Source organism: Paralichthys olivaceus, chromosome 7 (assembly GCF_024713975.1).
Source record: "Paralichthys olivaceus isolate ysfri-2021 chromosome 7, ASM2471397v2, whole genome shotgun sequence".
Classification (NCBI taxonomy): Eukaryota; Metazoa; Chordata; class Actinopteri; order Pleuronectiformes; family Paralichthyidae; genus Paralichthys; species Paralichthys olivaceus.
The window spans coordinates 7,504,305-7,524,467 of record NC_091099.1 but is presented as its reverse complement, the minus strand read 5'-3'; the positions used below and the strand labels follow the sequence as shown (position 1 = coordinate 7,524,467).

Sequence of the window (20,163 nt, the reverse complement as noted above, 5' to 3'; positions counted from 1 at the left end):
AGAAAGGAAAGAGAAGAAATCAATGTTTGTCTCTCCTTAGATAAATGCACGGAGCCAAGCAGTGTAAGGCGGTAAGAGGGTAATCTGTGAAACAACAATACCGTGGGTTGACAGGAGACGCAGTAATCTAGGCTGGACCAGCATCGTCCTTAAACAGAGTGTTCTGTGCCTGAAAGATTACACCGTAAGCTCTGACACCATAATGGCCCTGACACAAACACACACTCGCACCCGCTCGCAAAATTGCCTGGGCCTAGCTTTAGCTCCTTTGACTGTACCCCCCCCCCCCCCCCCCCCAACACACACACACACGATGAAATCTTGATTGGGAGCCGTGCCAGCAGAATGCATCGATACGAGTCTGATTGAGGTCTGCTGACAACAATGAGCAGGGAGATGGGAAGTGACTGACACTGGAAAAATAAATGAGATGCACTGTGAGGAATCGACGATGGAGGACATGAATAGTGTTTATTTTGTTATATGTGCTGTTTGTCAATCATTCAAGAGTTTATATTCCCGTGGATTCATATGTGTTGTTCCTGGATTTGACTGCAGACTCTGATTAGTTTGTTTTCAGAGTAATTATTCATTCAGTCAACCTTTATTTATACTCTATACTGGCTCTGTGATGGCAGAGACTCTTATTTGCATGGGAAGCTTGTTCCATATGACATTTAAAAACTAAAATGTCATAAACAATATTCAACTTCCATGGCCCTCATTTATTTTTCACCCAAACACAACAACAGGCGCAAAAGTAGTGAGTCCTGAGCACATGTTCATCTCCAGGTGCACAAGCTACCATCGGTTCATGTAGTTGTACCAACGAGCTGCACCACTCAAGATGTGTGACTCAACAGCTCAGCAAATGAAAAGTGGCTTCAGGAAATCATATTGTGTGGATGGTGCAGCGTGGCCTGATGTGAACGCACCATGTGAACGCACAGCACCATAAATCTGCAGCCAGAGGCAGATGGTGTGGGTTGTATTTAATTTGTGCAATGATGATAGATATAAAACAAAAATGTAAAAATGTGTAGATGAAATCATTTTTATATCCGCATCAATCTCATGTCGTAATTTCTTATGTTATAATATCATGTTGTGTCTTAAAATGTGACACTGCCACATTTGCATTGTGATGAATTTCAAGAATAAAACATGATATACCACTTTTACTGGAATGGCTGTTGACAGAGCAGGTAATGGCTCACAAAACCAATGATTGATGATCTGCTGTAACCAAGTTTTGGTCAAAAAGAACTATTCAATTTGAAAGTAGATTTAAAGGTAAGAAATGAAATAACTGAATTGAATCCATGATATTTGTTTTTAGAACATGGGACAAGATGGTGAATATCCCATGTTCTTTTTAAGGTCTTCCGTACTAGTTAAGATGATGTTAGCGGATGTGGGGGACACATCTTCAGTTGTGTATCTCAGCGTCAACATCACAAGACACCCTCTTCTATGAGAATCTTTTCTCTATAAGATATGTTTGCATCATCTGCATAGTACTGATATTGATAATGTTTTAGAGTGGTGGAGCAAACTTCTGGTGATGGACTTGGTTATACAGTATATGGAATCAAATGGAATCTTTATTTTCTCAGACGGGCACTGTGGCCTTAATTTTCACCATCTTAAAGCAAATGTGCTCCTGTTCCCCTCCACACCATTCTGTTAATGTATTATGTTATCTTCATGCATGTCAAATTTCCTCCGCAGTCAATCTGAGCACACCTTTACTCTTACACAAATCAGCTCCCAATAGAAGGTCTTCATCTCTGTCTAGATTCTGATTTGTTCCGTTTTACTCTGTAGATTCAGGATGTTCTCTCTTGCTGATGATATTTTATCTGTCTCCTGTAACAGTTTGAAGCATCTGTGTACGAGGGTTCGACGGGGGTGGTGGTCAACCTCACAGTGGACGACAGAGACGATCCTGCGACGGAGGCTTGGAGAGCCATCTACTCTATCATTAACGGAGATCCTACGCACAGCTTTGAGATCCAAACCAATCCAGACAATAACGAGGGAATGCTGTCTGTTGTCAAGGTAAAGTACAGGAGACCTTCAAATATTTTTATATATCACACTTGACAATATAATCACCCCTCTGTTACCTTTCCCATCATTTCCCCTGCTCAGCCTCTGGACTACGAGGCCACAGCGTTTCACACGCTACTCATCAAAGTAGAGAACGAGGACCCCTTGGTTCCCGATGTCGGCTACGGCCCCAGCTCCACAGCCACCGTCCACGTCACTGTTCTGGATGTCAACGAGGGCCCCGTCTTCTTCCCCGATCCCCTGATAGTCACCAGGATGGAAAACACCCCTGTGGGCAGCTTCGTGGCCTCACTCAACGCTACAGATCCAGACATATTGCAGATACAGAGCATCAGGTAAGAGACGAAGTGAGACTAATTGAAATTGAGCTGCAAAATTGTAAGAGAGCGAGATGAGGGAAAGCGCGGGAGAGGGCTTGTTTGTGTTGTGTGATTGAACGTCTTCTGCTGTAGCTGGCGGCTCAGTATTGTCAGTAATGAGCTTTCTGATTTTCATTCAGCGTCGCTCTGTGCAGTTGAGCGGCATTATCATTTTCAGTTTTGTTGCGTCGGTGACGTTTGTATTATTCTCGCTGTCGGATGATGCCAGCAAACTGAGTTTGCATGTAGCAACGTGTCAAAGATTTTAGTTGTAACAGTTGTCTCGATGTCTCAAACTGTCAGTTCTCACCTCTGGTGTGTTTCTGAGCCCTTCATCACTCCATCTATTTTATCTCATCCTGATTCCGCTCCTACATTACTCACCTCCAATGTTCCAGTGGCCTGTTAGGCTGCTTCATGTGTCCGTGTTGTGTAAACAGACTGAATATATCGCCCAGACAATCAATTTACTGACACAGGTCAAAGCGTTCACCCCAGTCAGCTGAAAGTGGGGCAGCTCATTAACTTTGACTGTTGCAGAAAAAGCCCCCTCTCAAATATGACCATCATCATAACAGAGAGGCTATTAGTTTCACTATGTGCAACAATAAAAAACATTTCTCTGGCTGCCAGAGAAAGCAGAAGAGCGTGTACCGCATTTCCTTTTACAAGATGGAAAACTCATCATTGGCTTTCAGGCTTAATTTATACTCAATTTACTTTGCTCTTTTTCTGCTCCCTCGGAATTATATATAATGTAAAAACACAGTTAAGTAAACACATGGGGGATAATAATAACGGAAATAAAACCCACCAGATCGTGACTTTACTGCTCAAATTATTGATGCTGCTTTATCTTCTGTAAAACTGAGTCACTATCAAATGCTACATAACATGGAGTTGTTCGACTGAACATTGGGCAGCAGTCACGACCTGTGGCCGTAAAGCTTTGATAAGCAGCGTCCTGAGATAATGAGTCAGGTCACATGGAAAATTGAAAAAGTCTCGGAGCAGCAAAGTGGTTTCATAAGCAGGTTTTTGTTTTGCTCAAAGGCTTTTTGTGAGAAAGACAAATTAAGATTTTGACATGATAATGGCTCCCGACCAAAAGTTAAGTCATCGACAGTGCTATCACAATTCGTCCCGAGGAGAAAATTAATCTGTGCAAACAAATTTTAACGGAGCTCCGTCCAACTGTTGTTGAATCATTTCTCTCAAAACCAGAGATGTCAACTAGAAGTCAAGGAAGCACCAAAGTTCAGGTCCATCTTCCAATAGTTGCAGATGTTGTCTATTCATCTGAATCATAGTCTGTGTTTGAAGATAAATGACATTACAGCTCCCTAAATATGAAGTTTCTTTTTTGCCACCTGATGGTTGGCTGCATTATAGGTCAAATAAACCCTGCCTCCACCATGTTAGCAGATGTGACATGGACCAAACTAAAAATTCACAGTGCATGTTAGGACAAAAAATACTGAAATGTTTTTTAGTTGTTTTTACCACACGATGTTTGCTCAACTGCTTATTTTACCATTTAGTTTGGTTTTCATTAGTTTGTTGACCTTGCAGCCACGGCTCCATCCTCAGATTGCTACTGCACACACTCTGGCTCAAAAGATGGCAGAATGTGTGTCTAGGATATTTTGGCTTCATTTCTCGATCGTGGGAGGAAGTGGAGACACGTTGCACATCTTAATTTGCAGTCTGTGGTCTGTACCCAAAACCACAGTCCATCCTATAGCAGCAGATACTGTGTGTTAGTCTGAATCCACATCGATCCCGTTTGAACAGTCAAATACAATGTAAACATCCAGCCTACTTCTTTTTATGTAAACAGATTTCGGAGCGAGAGGATTTTAAGATGGAAAGTTTTGAGATAGAATTCACTTCTAAATTATTTTCCTTCATTCTGTATTACATCTTGACTTCACCTTGTCGGCTTGTCCTTCAATGATCTGTTCTCAATAACCACTTTCTACGAATGGCACTCCAACAGACAAACTTCCTCCTGATGCAAGACTCAACTTTCAATGTTAAGTTGTCATTGAAGCATCAGTGTGATTAGGTACATGACTCACTCAGGTTGGTTTTTAAGCTATATTGATCACGTAAAGAAGCATCCTCTGAAGATTTAGGTGATATTTAATCTATAGAGCCACAGATCATCTTCCTTCCCACTCTCCTCCTCAGCATACATCTCTTTATTTATTCCATATAGCCTCTGCATTTATTATCATTTCACCCTGTGACATTTTGCCAGTTGCAGTGACTTTAAAGTGTCATAAATGTGACCTGCAGACAGATTGAGGAAATAGAGAAAGACAGAGAGTTGACGAGTTGGAAGTAGAGAGCTGTTGTGCACAGAATTAAATAAGCAAAGAGAAGAGATGTGTTTACCTTCCCATCTCTTCTGCTGCCTGTCTCAGCACAACAGTGTGTGTCTGCGCGTGTGCGTGCGTGTGTCTGCCCCATGGGACGTGCAGGTCAAATGAAACACAATCGGTCTGACTTGCTGGTCAGAGTCAGATGCATCTAGCGCCCAGCCCACACACATACATGACTGTAGGTGTATAAATGTGAGATTTCATTCTTTACATTGTTTCAGCATTAATTTGTGGACTAGTTAGTTAACATTGGTAAATAGGTTTTGAAGAAACATGAGGATGTGAAGAAGCCGGCTGCTCAATTTTTCGAAGTAACTCCATTATGAAACATTTGCTTCACAATGGGCAGCTGAGGCCTATTTGCACAGGACTATTGTTACCTGAGGTCCTCCTGTGAATTGGAACAATGGCAGTGATCATCCTCGTTTTTTAAACCTGTGCGAATCTGCCATGTGTGACATTTCTGGACAGCAGCTCAACTCCACCTCAGACTCAGGGCCCCACTCAGACAGGATTAAAATTCCAGTGGGGAATGAAATGTTTGCCACGCTGCTCTCAAACTGAAATTCATCATTGCAGGTGGCATTTTAGCCAGCGCCAGATTACAGGAGGCACTTCATCATCTATTCCGGAGAAAAATTGTGTGTCCCTCGTCCCCAACAGAACTCACACACATTAACTGAGAGACACTTGCTGCATCACAATTCCATCTTACATTTAATGGACAGAGTTCATGCATCAGCTATTGCAATTTTTGCAGGTGCTGCACACAAATCAACATACTTAACTGTTTGATAGTTTATAGACATCAAAATATTTATCCAAAGAGTCTATAGGCATTTTTCTATCCATTTGTGGCTCCCACCACCATCCACCAGCAGTTTAAATGTGTTTCCAGCTGTGAGCAGCGCCATCATTTCCCCTGTGCATTGCAGTGTAGGAGAAAAGTAAGTTTTACTGTGCACACCAGCTTCTTGGAGTATACTTAATCTTGTCACTTTTTCCAATGTGAACACACTGTGTAAAACCTGATACTTAAAAAGCCCTTCACATTTGTGGGTCACTCCTCTTTTGGTGTTTTCACTAATTTAACTAATTAGAGTTTTTCCTCACTTCTGTGTAAGAGGTGATGCTTAACCGACATCACAACTTTTTTCTGACCCTGAAACCGGCCATTGTTCATTAAAACATTTTTACACCTTCTCCCGCTTCTCGTACTGCGACATTTAAAAATGTCTGCCTACAATAAAGCAGCATCATGACAGCAAATCAATGGCTCAACTGCAAAGAACAAACTCTTTGACAATCTGAGAATAATCAAGAGTAACGTTCATCCGAACGTACTGCGACCTGGCTTATCTCATGTTGCAGGTGTGCACACAGGTGGTCGTGACAGCAGAGGTCAGGTGACCTTCAGCTGCGGACATGTAGAAGAGAAGTTTCCCAACTTTTCACCCCACGACCCAAAAATACCAGAGTCAAAGACTTATAACCCCCATTATTACAAAAGATTAATTTGAGCAGGTAAAAAATAAATTAGCTTAAATACATGTGCTGCAGTGTTACCCGTGTTGCTGTAAATTAACCTGCTGCAGAATCTAGGGTTATTTTGAATTTACCAAGAACATCTTGGGAATCATCTCGTGACCTTCCTTCTGTGTCTCACAACCCCCCCAGGTGTCCCGACCCCTAGTTCTGGAACCACTGATCTATAGGAGCAGGTATGGGATAGCAAAAGGGAGAAAGCAGTGGAGAAGGAGTTGGTTTGACACTTGGCCCAACAGATTTCCACATATCAATATTAATCCCTGCAGTTTCAGTCATACATGTTTTACACAAGAAGGCAGAATTAAGATCAAGCCCTTATACAACTCGCCACCTCTATGAACATTAATGGAAATGTTCATTAGAGGTGTAATCACTCACATTACGGCACTAATTGGTTCTATTTGAAGTTGGATACATGCTTTAAAAAGCTGCAATGAGACGGAGCAGGCTGAGCTGTGCAGGCTTCTCATTAGCCTGGATTCAAGCCCACAGCCAAGCAGAACCACGCAGGGTTCAGGGCTGTCTCATTATCCACGTTATTAGACAGCTTTCCTTTACCAATTTTTCTTCACTCTCAATGATGCAGAGAAACAGGTTATTTGCCTGCGAGGGTGCAACATTTCAGCAAATAAATAAATGAAATCTGTTACACTTTGACCTCATCAGAGTCGGAGCTTTGAAGTTGCCCAGACTCTGATGAGCCTCAAACGCTTCCACAGCCATTGATGTTCTCTTCCCTTTTTTTTTTCATGATGATTTAAAGAGAAGGAGAGGAGACGTATTTTAAATCCTGATTTAAACCCTCACGATAAAAGAAAATGTTGTGCTCACACCAACCACATGATGAGACTATTTATAGAAGTTTATTTTTTAAATGTTGAATAGCATTGATTCAACAGTGTCCAGAGAGAAGAGGAATTATGTTTTTCAATTTACCTTATTTAGCTTAGTCGAGAAAAGAATAATAAAAAAAAAACTGGTAATTTTCTGTCTTTGCCTCAAAGTGACCCTGGATGGTTCTTCTTCCCGTTCTCTCTCCTCGTAAACAGACAAGTTACATAATTACAGCAAATGTGAATCATTTTAATCCTCTTCAGGATTTAGGGCAAACTATCAGGCTCTAGGGGGATTTGAATCATGTTTCTGCTGGAGACGTCTCCTATAGCCCCCCTCACTGGTTAAGGGCTTAAGATGAGCGGACTGGTTTTTGTTGCTGAGGGAGGAAGCAGACAGACGGGACGTGAGACAGCAAATTGGGTTTGTTTTCGCCAAAAAGTTTATCTCTGGTAAAACCTCTGACTACAGAAGTGTGTTGCAAGTTGCGTGGGCACTCGATATTGAGGGAATATGTTGCACTTCAGGGTAGATCTGTACCCTGAAATTCTTTTTGGAAGAAAGTTAGAAAGTCTGAAAGTTTGCTCTTATATTCTACAAATCCCATCTTAAGCTCGACTCCTTGCCCTGCTCCGGTGCCAGTCCAGTAGGCTGTGAAGAGGGAAGCAAATAATTTGAAGTGTCATTAAGAGAGTTTGGCTAATTTAATTAGGTCTTTTTTTCCCATGCAGCTACAGGACTCTCATCAGTTTGTTGAATAACTATTTACACTCAAGTAATTGATGCTTGATGGGAAAAGGAGACTGCAGAAGCAGAAAGGGAAGAACCCCATCGAGACTCAGCCTTAGTCTGTGTCTTTCTCTGCAGAGCTGAAACCAACAACTTTTCTTTCATTAGTTTTCTTGTTATCTTTTTCTTGTCTGGCGTGTGTGTGGTTCGAAGATTTTTTCTTTTTCCTTCAAGTGGTCATGCCGAATATTTGTCGTGTTTGTCCACTGGAACCAGACAACGGGTAGAAAACAAACAAGACGTTTTCAAAGATTTTCATGCACATGGAGAAGCTGCAGAGAGATAAAACTGAATGCTTTGAGCTACAGTTCATCCAAAGTGGGAAATGGCGATATCAGCTAATATAAAACTATTTCCAGCATGTCTCTGAAAGTAAATGTGGTCGCACGGCACCATGCGTTCCACTCACAGGTCTCAGGGCCCGGGTACTTCTCGACTGCAACTTCTCCATCTCCTCCAAGATGCATTTAAGTTGTTTTCGTCTCCTTGTTTGGAAAATAGAGTACAATTTCTAACTGTTGGGTCATCCATTATTCAGTGGCTACCTGTCTACTCTCACTTCTCTCTCACTGGTCATACTCAAGTTAAAAGGGACAGGGCTTAAAAGAAGAGGGATGGGGAGCTAGAATGTCAGGCGTGAAAACTGGCAGGTAGCTTTGAGGAGCAGAAGAGACGAGGAAGGAGAGAGAGTGATCGGTCAGACAGACTGCGAGAGTGCAATGGAGAGAGATGTCGAATTCTACAAAGGCCGACCTGATGGAGGTCAGACAGTGTGATCACCCTCAGATCAGCCTGACATTGTCACTGTCTGCACAGGATAACTTAGAAGAGAAGAAGAGACGCAGGATGTGAAGGGAAGAGAGAGAGACTAGGGAAGATGTAATATGACTCTCGCACAAAATGTAATAACACTCGTAGGTTGACTTTAATGGATATGTTGTCTGCTGAAAATGTGTCGGGCCAGATATGCTGCCGGGCCAGTTAAATGCACTGGTTACTACAAAGTGCACAAACTACAAGGTGATGGGGATGAAACGGGAAAGTAAATCAATATTGAACTAACTAATCCCAGAAGTTAGCCTCGAGTTCAAAGTGGCCACATACACACACACACACAGCTGCCAGATTTTTTCCACATAGATGTAAAACATAACTAAATGGATTTAGTTTCTCCCCCTTTCCGCTCAACACATCACATTAAAGATTAACCCTGCAAAGAACACAGGACTGCACAACCTGGAACTGGGTCACAACTTCACAGAATATGTGTGGAGGCATCAGAAGCCAACGTTGTTTAGGAGGAAATACTGGACGTTCAAACAGGTCTTTAATCATGCAACTGTCTTAGATAATATACAAAATCCCAAATAAAGTTAGTAGACCAGTTCATACTGGTGATAAACTTTTTTTTCTACAGCAGAATTTTTTGTTGTTGTTTTTCTCTTCTTCATTTTTGCTGTGCTGACATCTTTGACCCTGGCCGAGTGAAACTGCACCGTGTCACTGAATCTAAATTCTCTCTCTGAATTATTCAGTAAAAAGGCTCAATAACTGCATTTACTTTAAAAGCTATTACAGGACATTGTTGTGGTAATTACATCTAAATGTGCTGCAGTGTGTTGCATTTCTGCTTTTCAGCCCACAACAATATACTGTTATTTAATAAAGAGTAGGTCTTACAACGTGTGAGAAAAATCTATGTATCTGTCTATATATTCACATTAGTGGGTTGAGAGTTAGAAACATTATCAGACTATAAAGAAGCCTTACATTTTCCAGTTTGGTTTGTATTTATAGAGAAAGGAAATGGAAGAGCCAGGGATTGAACCACCAATCAGTGGACGACCCGCTCAACCTCCTGAGCCACAGCTGCCCACTGTGATTGAAGTGACATAAATGGAGAGTTGAACACATTTTAATTGAGAACGGTTTGTGATCACGACAAATTGAGTCAATAACTTTAGAGATTAGAGAGGCAACAGGAAAATGATGAACCCTGAAGAGCTACCACCACGTACAGAGAGAACACGAGGGCTGCTGAATCATCCAGATGTGATTCTAGTCCAATCTGTTCACAGGATTATAAAGAAGAAAGATATATTTGAGTCCTGAGGCCACTTTAAATGCATGTCTGTCTCACCGGGGGTCAAAAGAGCACCAATAATTACAGTATCACAGGTTTTCATTTAAATGTCACTGTGCAGACAGGCAGACCGGCCGAGTTACACACTCTCCTCCGTCCTCCTCTCCTCCTCTCTCCCCTCCTCTGGGATGTGAAGGCGCTGATTACAGGCTAATCAGATGTTTAGATTTGTTTCTCATTTTTGGCAGCTGAGTGAAGGCATGCCAACTGCGTGGTAAAGGAAGGAAGGAAGAGTGAGTGAGTGGGGGGCTTTACTCATACAGTCAGTTTGCCAGGAAACAATGAAAACAATCTTGGAGGATGCCAAGAGGTACAGGCAGAGAAGGATGTGAAGCAGGAGTAAATTGCTTTTCTTCCCATTAATTACAGGGTTGTGCTTTTCAGCTGATGCAAAGAGAAGCTGTTTTGCACCTTAAATTGATATTAACTTTTTTTCCCCCATGTTCTGCGTTATGTTACTCAAGCTTGATAATTGATGAAAGTGAAGTTACACTCAATGAGAAGGACACGATGTGCAGATACAGAGTACAAAGCTGTGCAGTCGTGTGTCCATTGAGTGTCCTCGCATACTCGTCTGTGTTGCAGCCAGATACCGACAATGAAACCCTTTAATTTTCTCAGCCCGCCCGGCTCTCAGCACTCGCTCCAACATTGTTGTTTAGTCGACACAGTGGGTCCTTGTTCATTGTTCTCAGCGGAGCATCTGCAGTTGTAGAGTGGAGCTGGCAGAGAGCCTGGTATAGACCTCACCTGTAGTCAACAAGAGAGCAAAGACCGATTCTCAGGCTTATTTATGTGGAAAAAGTTTTATCCTGTTGGTGAGATTCATATTCAGTCACTGGATCTGTGATTATAAAGAAATGACAGGCAGAGGATAGAGACCATTCTCCTTATGCCTGTCATGGAACAATGCATGAATGTTTTTTTTTGTTGTTTTTTTACCTTTTCAACACCTTATCCAAACTCCTGCAAGGGTCACTTTTTGCAAACCCCAACCTGCAAACCTCCGGACCCCGCAGTTATCTCCAAGTCCCGTCCAGACCTGCCAGCACCTGTTAACACGACCTGTCCCTCGACCCGACACCTGTGATTAAACACATAAGCTACATGCACAGTCACTCACATCAAATGGCTTATGGCCTCCTTATCTTTTATGGTGGTTAAATTATGTTCTCTGAAAAATATCTGTAAAGTGCCTCAGCACCTTCGCTCCTGCAGCTGCCAGCGTGTTCCCTCGTGGCTAAAAGATTATTTTATTTGGCATTTAAAAGCAGCAAAGCCACAAACAATTTATTCAACACTTGCTGTTTTTGTCTTTATTCGATCAATTTTGATGCACTAGTGATTCAACACTTTTTTAAGCAGAAGTGAACGGGTCACAGTGTCGTAGGCTTTCACAATAAAACAAATACTTTCACCTGACTTGGCTTCATATAAGCAGATGAGATATTATAAATACTATAAATACCTCAATAGAATGTCCTCAACCACATTTGTTCAGGCCTTCTCTCTCACTTCACATACTTTTCTGGGACGACAGTAAAAGACAAACTTCGACTGAGTCTCTGTGACGGGTGATTGATGCGACATGTGCCAGTGTTTGCTTTCCCCTTTCTCAGTGCTGTCACATTTATTTCCCCTGTATAGACCTGCTGCACTGTGCTGATACAGAGCAGAAATATGAACAGGTGTGACGTGGGTAATTTGTCCACATGGCCTGGAGCAGTGATCGGCCAAAAAAGGGCAGCTCAGCTCGGTTTAAAGTTGAAATCCAGCCCAGAGTGGTCTTTGTAGAGACCCCACAGGGGTCAGGCACAATGGTTTCAAAGGCAAATACTTTTTTTCTCTCTCTCTGTCTGACTTTGATAAGAGAAAAAAAGAATGAATGAGAAAAAAAAAAAAAGAAAAGATCAAAATGTGTGCAAGTGCTTATAACCTCTGACTTGTATAAAAGGAAATGCTACACTTACACTTAGTTCCTATTCTTTCTGCCATCTTAAAATACTGAACGTCATACTGAACGTCATACAGACTGAGTCCTGGTACTTAGTAATAATTGGGCCGATATTAGATCCTTCTGACAATCATGGGGGCGTTTCAGAATCGATGTTACTCGGTGCCAATTATGTGCCCAAATAATCCTCAAGTGCCGGCAGCTAACGAAATAATGTTAATGCTACCGATTGAGTCAGAGCCCCCCCCCCGATCTCGAATAATCGGCGCCAACAAAAACCTGCGAGAGAGGGAGAGTGAGCTTTTTATTGGACACTAACGGCATCAGAAACATTCGAATATACAACAAATAAATAGCAGCATCTTACTTTCATGAGAGGAATCTGTACATAAACATAAGTATATCCAGATTTACTGTGTTTGTTTGCTGTTTTTTTTTATATTTTTTATAAAAAGCTTTTTCACTGAAAACTGCTTCCTGACATGGAACAAAACAATTACATGTGGTCATTATCTGTGTTCATCGCAAGTGAAACCTGAAATAAATAATTTATGATTTTACCTGTGTAAGATTAGTGTTTGTTTTTTGGTAATTTTCAACATCTAGCATAACCTCTATCATAACCTATAGGTAATCTGAGACCATCAGGTCACTGGATTGAGCTGCATCCACAGTGGATTCAGAGATAGTCGTGGGTCAACGGTCACTTCAGACGTTGAGGGGTGTGTGTGTGTGTGTGTGTGTGTGCGCACAGGTTTGTAAAACTGGATCTCAGTGGCACCTCAGACGACCCCACCGGAGAAGAAGTAGGGTCAGACAGGGATGGAGATGGAGAGAAGGGAGAATTTGTTTTCATTACACACTCATTCGCAATTCCAGTGTCAAGCATCACCTTCTTATCTGCATTCTCAGTCCCTCTCCTTATCTCTCACTCCTTGCTCTTCACCCTCCCTCTTCTTTTCCTCCTCCTCCCATCCTCCCTCTCTAGCTGCGAATTTGGATGAAGTGTACAGTTGTTACAGCCCCTGTACTTTTATTGAGCACTTGGTGATTGATGTCCTCATATCTATTGCTCACACATACTCAGCTGCTCTCAGATAGAAACAGACTATTAGCATTGGCGCTGTGCCGCCCCCCTTTCTCTCAGTAAGTTAGATTCCAATCACTGGGAGATCTCGCTGGCACAAGAGAGAGAAGAAAGCGATAGAGAGACAGATAAAGACTGTAAGATAAAGTAGGAGCCGGCAGAGAGCGACGACGCAAAGAACAGGAGAGAAACTCTGAGAAACCGGGCAAGGAGAAGGGGGAAGTGTGAGAAATGTATAATAGGCTTTCCTGTAATATGCTGTCATTGGCATCCAAGTGTATGAGTACACACTTGTCGAAGTTGCAGTGCACTGCAGAAAAACTGGAAACAGGGGACGCCGACACTTTAAGTTGAACACTAAGCTTTTGTGCGGTGCTGGTGGTGCATGTGTGTGTGTGTGTGTATCAGTAAAGGAGGATGTATAAGCTGGAGAAAATGGAGTTTGCATTAAAGTAAGTGTTGCATAAATTGAGTTCAGTTTTATAATAGAGTTTCATAGGGCTGCAAAACGGTCAGCTTATCAGGTGAGCAAACACAGCCGAGGTACACGACCTTCTTCTGTTTTTATAGACACGGACTTAACAACCGTTTTAATATTCTTCTCAACCTCAGATAGTACAAATCATTATGCTTTTAAAGCCCCATGGAAACACCTAAGAACAACATGGTGTGCATGTGTTGTTTGACACTGATCTTTGGCTCATTATGCATCAGCGTATTCTACTTACCGGTGTCAATCGGTAACAGTAGTTCGGCCTCTCCCGCGTTTCCATTATTTTGCTATGAACAAGTCACAGCTTCTTGGAAATGAAGTGACTCCTGCAACAGCCTGATACACAGTAGGTGTGTAGATAAAGAGCTTTGTCACAGTTTCACTTGATTATTGAAGTAAGACCAAAAGCAAATTTAAAATGATTGTACAGCAGTAATAAAAACACATGGGATCTGTTTCCCTCAGTCAAGCCTTGAAGCCATGGATGATGATAGAAACAAATATATAGGGCTATATATCTTTTTAAAATATGCCCAGAATCATGGACTGTAAATAAAGATGGACGACATGACGACTCCCCATAAGTGAAGCCAGATCATCTTGATCGGCCCCTGGTGACTGGCTCCAGTATAGGACATAAACACGTCTCCTCCATGTTAGCGGATGGGTCAAAATACAGGTCAGATATTTTTTTTTCCTCAAATTTAAAAAAATAGGACAAGATGGAGAATATATCCCTTGAGCATTTGAAAGTCGATGAATAATTCCCAACCAGCAGAACCGAGAGACCTCTCAGAGTTCTCAGAGAATTGATTCAGTTTTAAACAAGGCTTTTAGCATATTCCCATATTCGTTATACATACAGTATATATGACTTTATTCACAGCTGTATTTGCTTTGTTGCTCTATACACTTTAATAGTGAAGAGTTTTGCTTTCAAGGATTTAGGTTAATCTTTCTCTAAATATCCTGACACATCGTCAGGAGTCTACTCTGGAACATTGAATGTTTCGGACATTGTCCCGTTACACCCTCACATGAGGAGATGGTTTCTGTTATATCAGACTAATGTATATTCCAGTAAACTTGGTTTTAACTAAGTATTCATCGCTTTCTAAATGAGAAAAGTCATGATTGACTGCTGAGACTGACTTGATTGGTCAAGCATGTGTGTCAGTGTGACTTCAATTGCTTCATTTCTGTATAGTTGGAGGAGGTGGAGAAGCATCTTCCATCTTTATCTTCAAAACAGGCCAGAGATGTAAACAAACCAATGTATTTTTATTTATTGAACCCCACCCTGCCCACTCCCTCCCACCCCACTTTATCTCACAGCTCAGTGGAGAGAGGGGTCCAGTCCCTGAGGGTGAGAGCCACCGCCTCACTTCCTCAAACCAATTTACCTCCTAAACTCAGTGTATGCATGACCTGACCAGATGTCCCGGATTGTTACGGCTGTTTTTGGGAAAGTTAATGGTGCACGTTCAAAAAAAGTCAGAGAGGAGGGCATGAATATCTATCACCCTCCTGGAAACCCACACGGGCTTAGCAGCAGAAAAGGCTCAGCTTTAAGGGGGAGATGGATGAATCCGCCTTATGCTTTGGGAGTTTCATTTGGACTCTAATGTGATCTGTAGCTCTGGATGTTAGACTAGGGAGCTGTGAACAATTGGTGCGTGCATGTGAGCGCAGGTGTGTGTGAGTGTGTGTGACAGACGCACTGCAATTCAGACTTGAACAGAAGAAAAAAGGAATAATTGAAAGTCAAACACGGAGGTTGCGGGAACTATGTGATTATATAAAAAAAACAAAACATAAATTGACTTTTTTCTAATTCCCCCTTTCTCATTCGCTGTGTTTCCTCATATCTACATTACATTATTTGATTCCCATATGACTCATGAATGGTTTGTGATATATCGTCTCTCTGAGGACTCGCACGTTAGAGGCTTCAATCCAAACAGTGATCTGTCACTCTGAATGTGGGGTTGTCATGTGATGCCGGACCTCATTGTTTCATTGCTTTGCATTGCTCGCACTACTTCAATCAAACACAGAGCAGGTGAAACTGTTGTGATGGACTGGTTTTCAATTTTATTTCTCATGCACTTCTCTTTAGCATTGCATTTGTTAGCTAGCACGATTGCACCAGCACCAAATATTGCTAAGAGTTATGGCAACACATTTGGTGCGTCCTCCATAAGGTCTGGTTAAACCTACAACCGTCTAGTAGTGAGAGTAATTACATGAACAGTATCCACATCTCAGGGTTTGGGGTTTCTGAGACATCAACAGTTTCCTATTTTCTCAAAACCAGTGACAATATCCTTCTCATGTTTCTAACATTTACTACAATAGTGAGAAACATGGATAAATACCCTGTACCATATAGTTTACTCGTACCAATGTATGTAAGGTGACATCCAAGTCTTCTTCTTCTCTCACCGCTCTGCTATGAAGTGTTTTTTCTGTGTTTGTTCTTTCTGTTCATCTTGTTTAGAATGAAATCCTTCGAGGTTTTATTGCCACTAGCTCCGCCAGACTCCGATTCGCTGTTGCCGACTTTGTTTGCACCATTTTTCAAAGAAACGATGCTTGTTGGTAGGGGACCAATGTAGTGTGTGCTCTCTTACAACATTAGACTCCACTATTGCAAGGTTTGAGAAAATCATTATTCATATGACTATAGCATTTTAGTTCTTTAATGCCTGAAAATATCCACCTTACATATATGGTACTGTATGTTACATAAGAATAATATGTTTAATAATATGGTAAATATATTGTAATATATTTCAGTTTGTAGGGAAACATCAGCAGCTGACATGTTCCTTAAAGAATCAATATTACTAGCTTGAATCTCCTTCTTGTTATATTATTATTCTAAACCATTAGATATTACACTTAATTACAGACACTGTATGTCAGTTAATATTATCTGAAAAAACATTTGAGATCATTAACTCTTCTGCCTGAGACAAGTGTGTTGTTCAAGTCAAAGTGCATTTTTAAACCCATTAGAGATCCACCTTTAGTAAAAGTGTATAGTGTTGTTCCAGCAAACCCATGAATATTTAAAAGACAAAGCTGCAGAAAAGATATACTCTGTGTTATTGCCACTTAGAAGAGGTGCCAACAAAATGTTTCACATAAGTGAAAACAAACAAGATCAATCGTCAGCATTTATGCAAAGAGCGTTCCTTTACGGCACTCAGCTTTTATCTTCCTGCTAAATTTGCTCTTACCACAAATCGTCTCTTTTTATCCTGTGTCCCACCCACACCTGCTATCGACACACCCACATGAACAGTTGCACACCCTGTACACTTGCATTTTTCTCTTGATGGAACTGGATTACAAGTGGGCGGCAAGCCTTATTCCTCCTCCCTGCTCCCAAATCTCTTTGAATTGTCTTAGAACACAGACGAACACGGCTCTGATCAGAGTTATAAAGAGCTCATCTGTCTCAACACATCCACGAGAGCGACAGCGGAGCATTGCTCTCAGACAGGAACTTCTGAATTAGCTGTCAAAATAAATTATTTACGTTCTCAGCATGCATCAGTGAAAACTCTCTTTTGAGTTTATCGTGCAGGCCTTCGTGACAGGTTTTTGTGTCTCCACCACGTTGTTCCAGATTTTCTGCTCACATCGCAGTTTTGTCAAATAATCAATATGTGCACTTTTCTTAAATTATAATATATATAATATCTTCGGGGTAGATTCTGCAAGCAGATCAAGTTGGACCTGATAATTTAAACTAAATCCTTCGCTGAAGTGGAGGCTTATGTTCAAAAAGAATTATACAATCTTAAAGGAAAGTATTGTATAACACATCTGTCTGTCAATCACACTTAATGAGACACCTCGATAGAAAGACAGACATTTCTACCTTTTGTAGCTTCAAACTTGTTTACATCTGTCGACACCGACAGCACACGTACGGCACAATGACTAACAATAGCACGCTAACATAGAGACAAAACACACATCAACACATAAATGCACATCACAGATGCTTGTCAGAAACAAAAAGTCATGACTGAGGACGATTTGCACATATTCCTGTGTCGTCAGAGGAGTAACCTTCTACCACACACTCGTACGGCACACGCACACACAATCATACCTCTGACTGGCTCTGACACCAGCTATAGCATCTAAGTGGTGACATGATGCTTTCTGACAATGTCGCTGTTGAGAGAATTATTTCTCAGTGCAAGCCGAACAGTCTTCCTTTTTAACTGAGTTGTTTAGCTTACTTTTTACTTGTGTGGACAGTGTGTGTTTAAATGATGTTATGTGTGGTTGTGGTGTTTGTGTGCTCTATCGCTGGCTGACTGATTTGTTTGGAGCATCTCTGCTTTCGGGAAAATAATATGTGAATATTCCTAATAGCTTTTTAATGTCTTTCTAATTTTCCCTTTTAAGTGCTCTAACGGTCTGTCCCAGAGGAGAAACAGTGGAAACGACTCATTTAGTGGCTACCTTTCCAGCCAGACAGAAGAAAATTACACTTCTTCCAAACTTCTACTGTCGTAAGATCAATTATAACCGGACATTTACTCAACTGTGTTTGATTGTATGGGTGAGTTTAACTGGAAGGACAATTTACAATTACAACAGTAGAGTTAGTGTCAAAAGGTCTGATTTATACGTTTTACATCATTTGAACAAGCAATGTACTATGCAATATTTGCATTTTAACAAACAGATAATTAACTCATAATACATTTGTTTAAAAACGGAAGCTGAGGTAACCACATCCCTATTGGGAGTCAGCCTGAGGTTTCCATGTGCCTCCAGAATGAAATAGCCTGGTTTATAAAACCAAAACCTGACATTGTTAAACTTGGCTTAAACAAACAGCATATACTGCTTTTAAGCTTTTGTATTTTTTGACTGAGACAGGTTCTCTGTTTCCCGTCTTTGTGCTTCGCAAACCTGAACTAAACTATCGTATCAAATCTTAAAACCATTTTTCAAAAGACATAAAAACAATACACATGTTGAGAGAGTGATCAACAAACTATTCAACTAAAGAGCAAAAATTGACACCTGATCACCCTGTTAACATAATGAGGCTATGTTGTTAATTCTAGTATTCTACATGTCAGGAATACCTTCATCAGTGAAATAAGTGAAATAATTACTGACGATGTATTTGTTTTCAACATAAATGTCAATGCAAAATACCCAAAATATATTTGTTGTTGCAGTTTATTTGTATAGAGACCTCTTCTCTGAGTATTACATTTTGATCACTTGCATGTAGTAGACATGCAATACAATAGAGACAAAATCTTCTTTGGCACCTTTTTTTACTGCAATGTCTTGTTCTGTTTCAGCTGCTATTCCCAAAAACGTAAGTGCGTGTGTACGTGTATGCGTGCGTGCGATAGTGTAGTCAGTGATGGGAGCTGTGAGACATACTGAGGTTAATAACCTATGAGCCTGGCTCTGTTTTATTGGAGAAGCTTGGCTAGTGAATCATATGCACTGGTTCAAATGTGTTTGCCAAGATGGTAAGAAAGAGACAATGTGTGCGTCATTATTAACGGTGCATTTAACCTCACAGCAGCGGCCCTTTCTGTTACAGTAAAACATATGTTGGTTTACAGTAGTAGTCAGTGGCAGGGAGAGTGTGTGTGAGAGCGAGAGGCGAAAGGTGTGAGCAGAGGTTGATTGCAAAGTCATTTCCCAAGGCTTTGTCGCACTCTGTTAGCTCAAGAGCTCCATTTCAAAGACAATTTGTCTACTGCTGAGCACTGCTGGCAGAGAGCGGCCTCGTGGGGAGGAAAGCCTACATATGGCTGTTTTTCTGCTTGTGTGAGTGTGTGTGTGTGTGTGTGTGTGTGTGTGTGTGTGCATGCTTGAGAATCAGTATGTGCATGTGTAAATATTCTTAATTTATGAGAGAGAGAGAGTGTGTGTGTGTGTGTGTATATGAGTGTGTGCGTGTCCTGTGTAGAGAAAAGTGGTGTACCAGAGCTTCTAAGTCAATTACTCGTGACATTATCACAGATGCAGGCTCCGTCCAATCACCATCTAGCAGCCATCAGTGGCCGGCTGAGTGGTCACATTAGCGAGGTCGTGATCTGCTCTTCGGCTCGTTTTCAAGGCGATGCTAGCTTGGCTGTTCGCCGGCGAGATTTTTGGAGAGGTGCTCCATCATGTTCAAGCCTCAGCCTGGCAGGAGCTGCTGCACACACACACACACACACACACAGAGCCTGTGCAATGACTCTTGGCTCATTTTAACACCATTTTCTTACTTACTCAGCAAACGTTATTGCATCCACGACTATAACATTCCGATGTCTTTCAATAAGTGTCTGAATTAAAATGTTGGGTTTAGAGACGTTAAATAATGATCTTCTGTGGCGTTAAAGGCCAAACTGTCGATGGTAGTACCTTGTTGGAAAATGATTAAGTTGCAGTCTCTACCAATAATTACTGGATTTATTATTTTCAACCAAAACATTTTTATCAGAAT

General features: G+C 41.3%; 1 protein-coding gene across 1 annotated transcript in view; it reads left to right on the top strand.

Moving 5' to 3' along the window:
* cdh13 (cadherin 13, H-cadherin (heart)) overlaps positions 1-20,163 on the top strand; it is a 275,119-nt gene that overhangs the window by 219,750 nt on the left and 35,206 nt on the right. The window contains exons 10-11 of the mRNA XM_020079467.2: positions 1,879-2,061; positions 2,155-2,408. Of these exons, the coding sequence (XP_019935026.2) occupies positions 1,879-2,061; positions 2,155-2,408 (437 nt within the window). The remainder of the gene's footprint in view (positions 1-1,878; positions 2,062-2,154; positions 2,409-20,163) is intronic.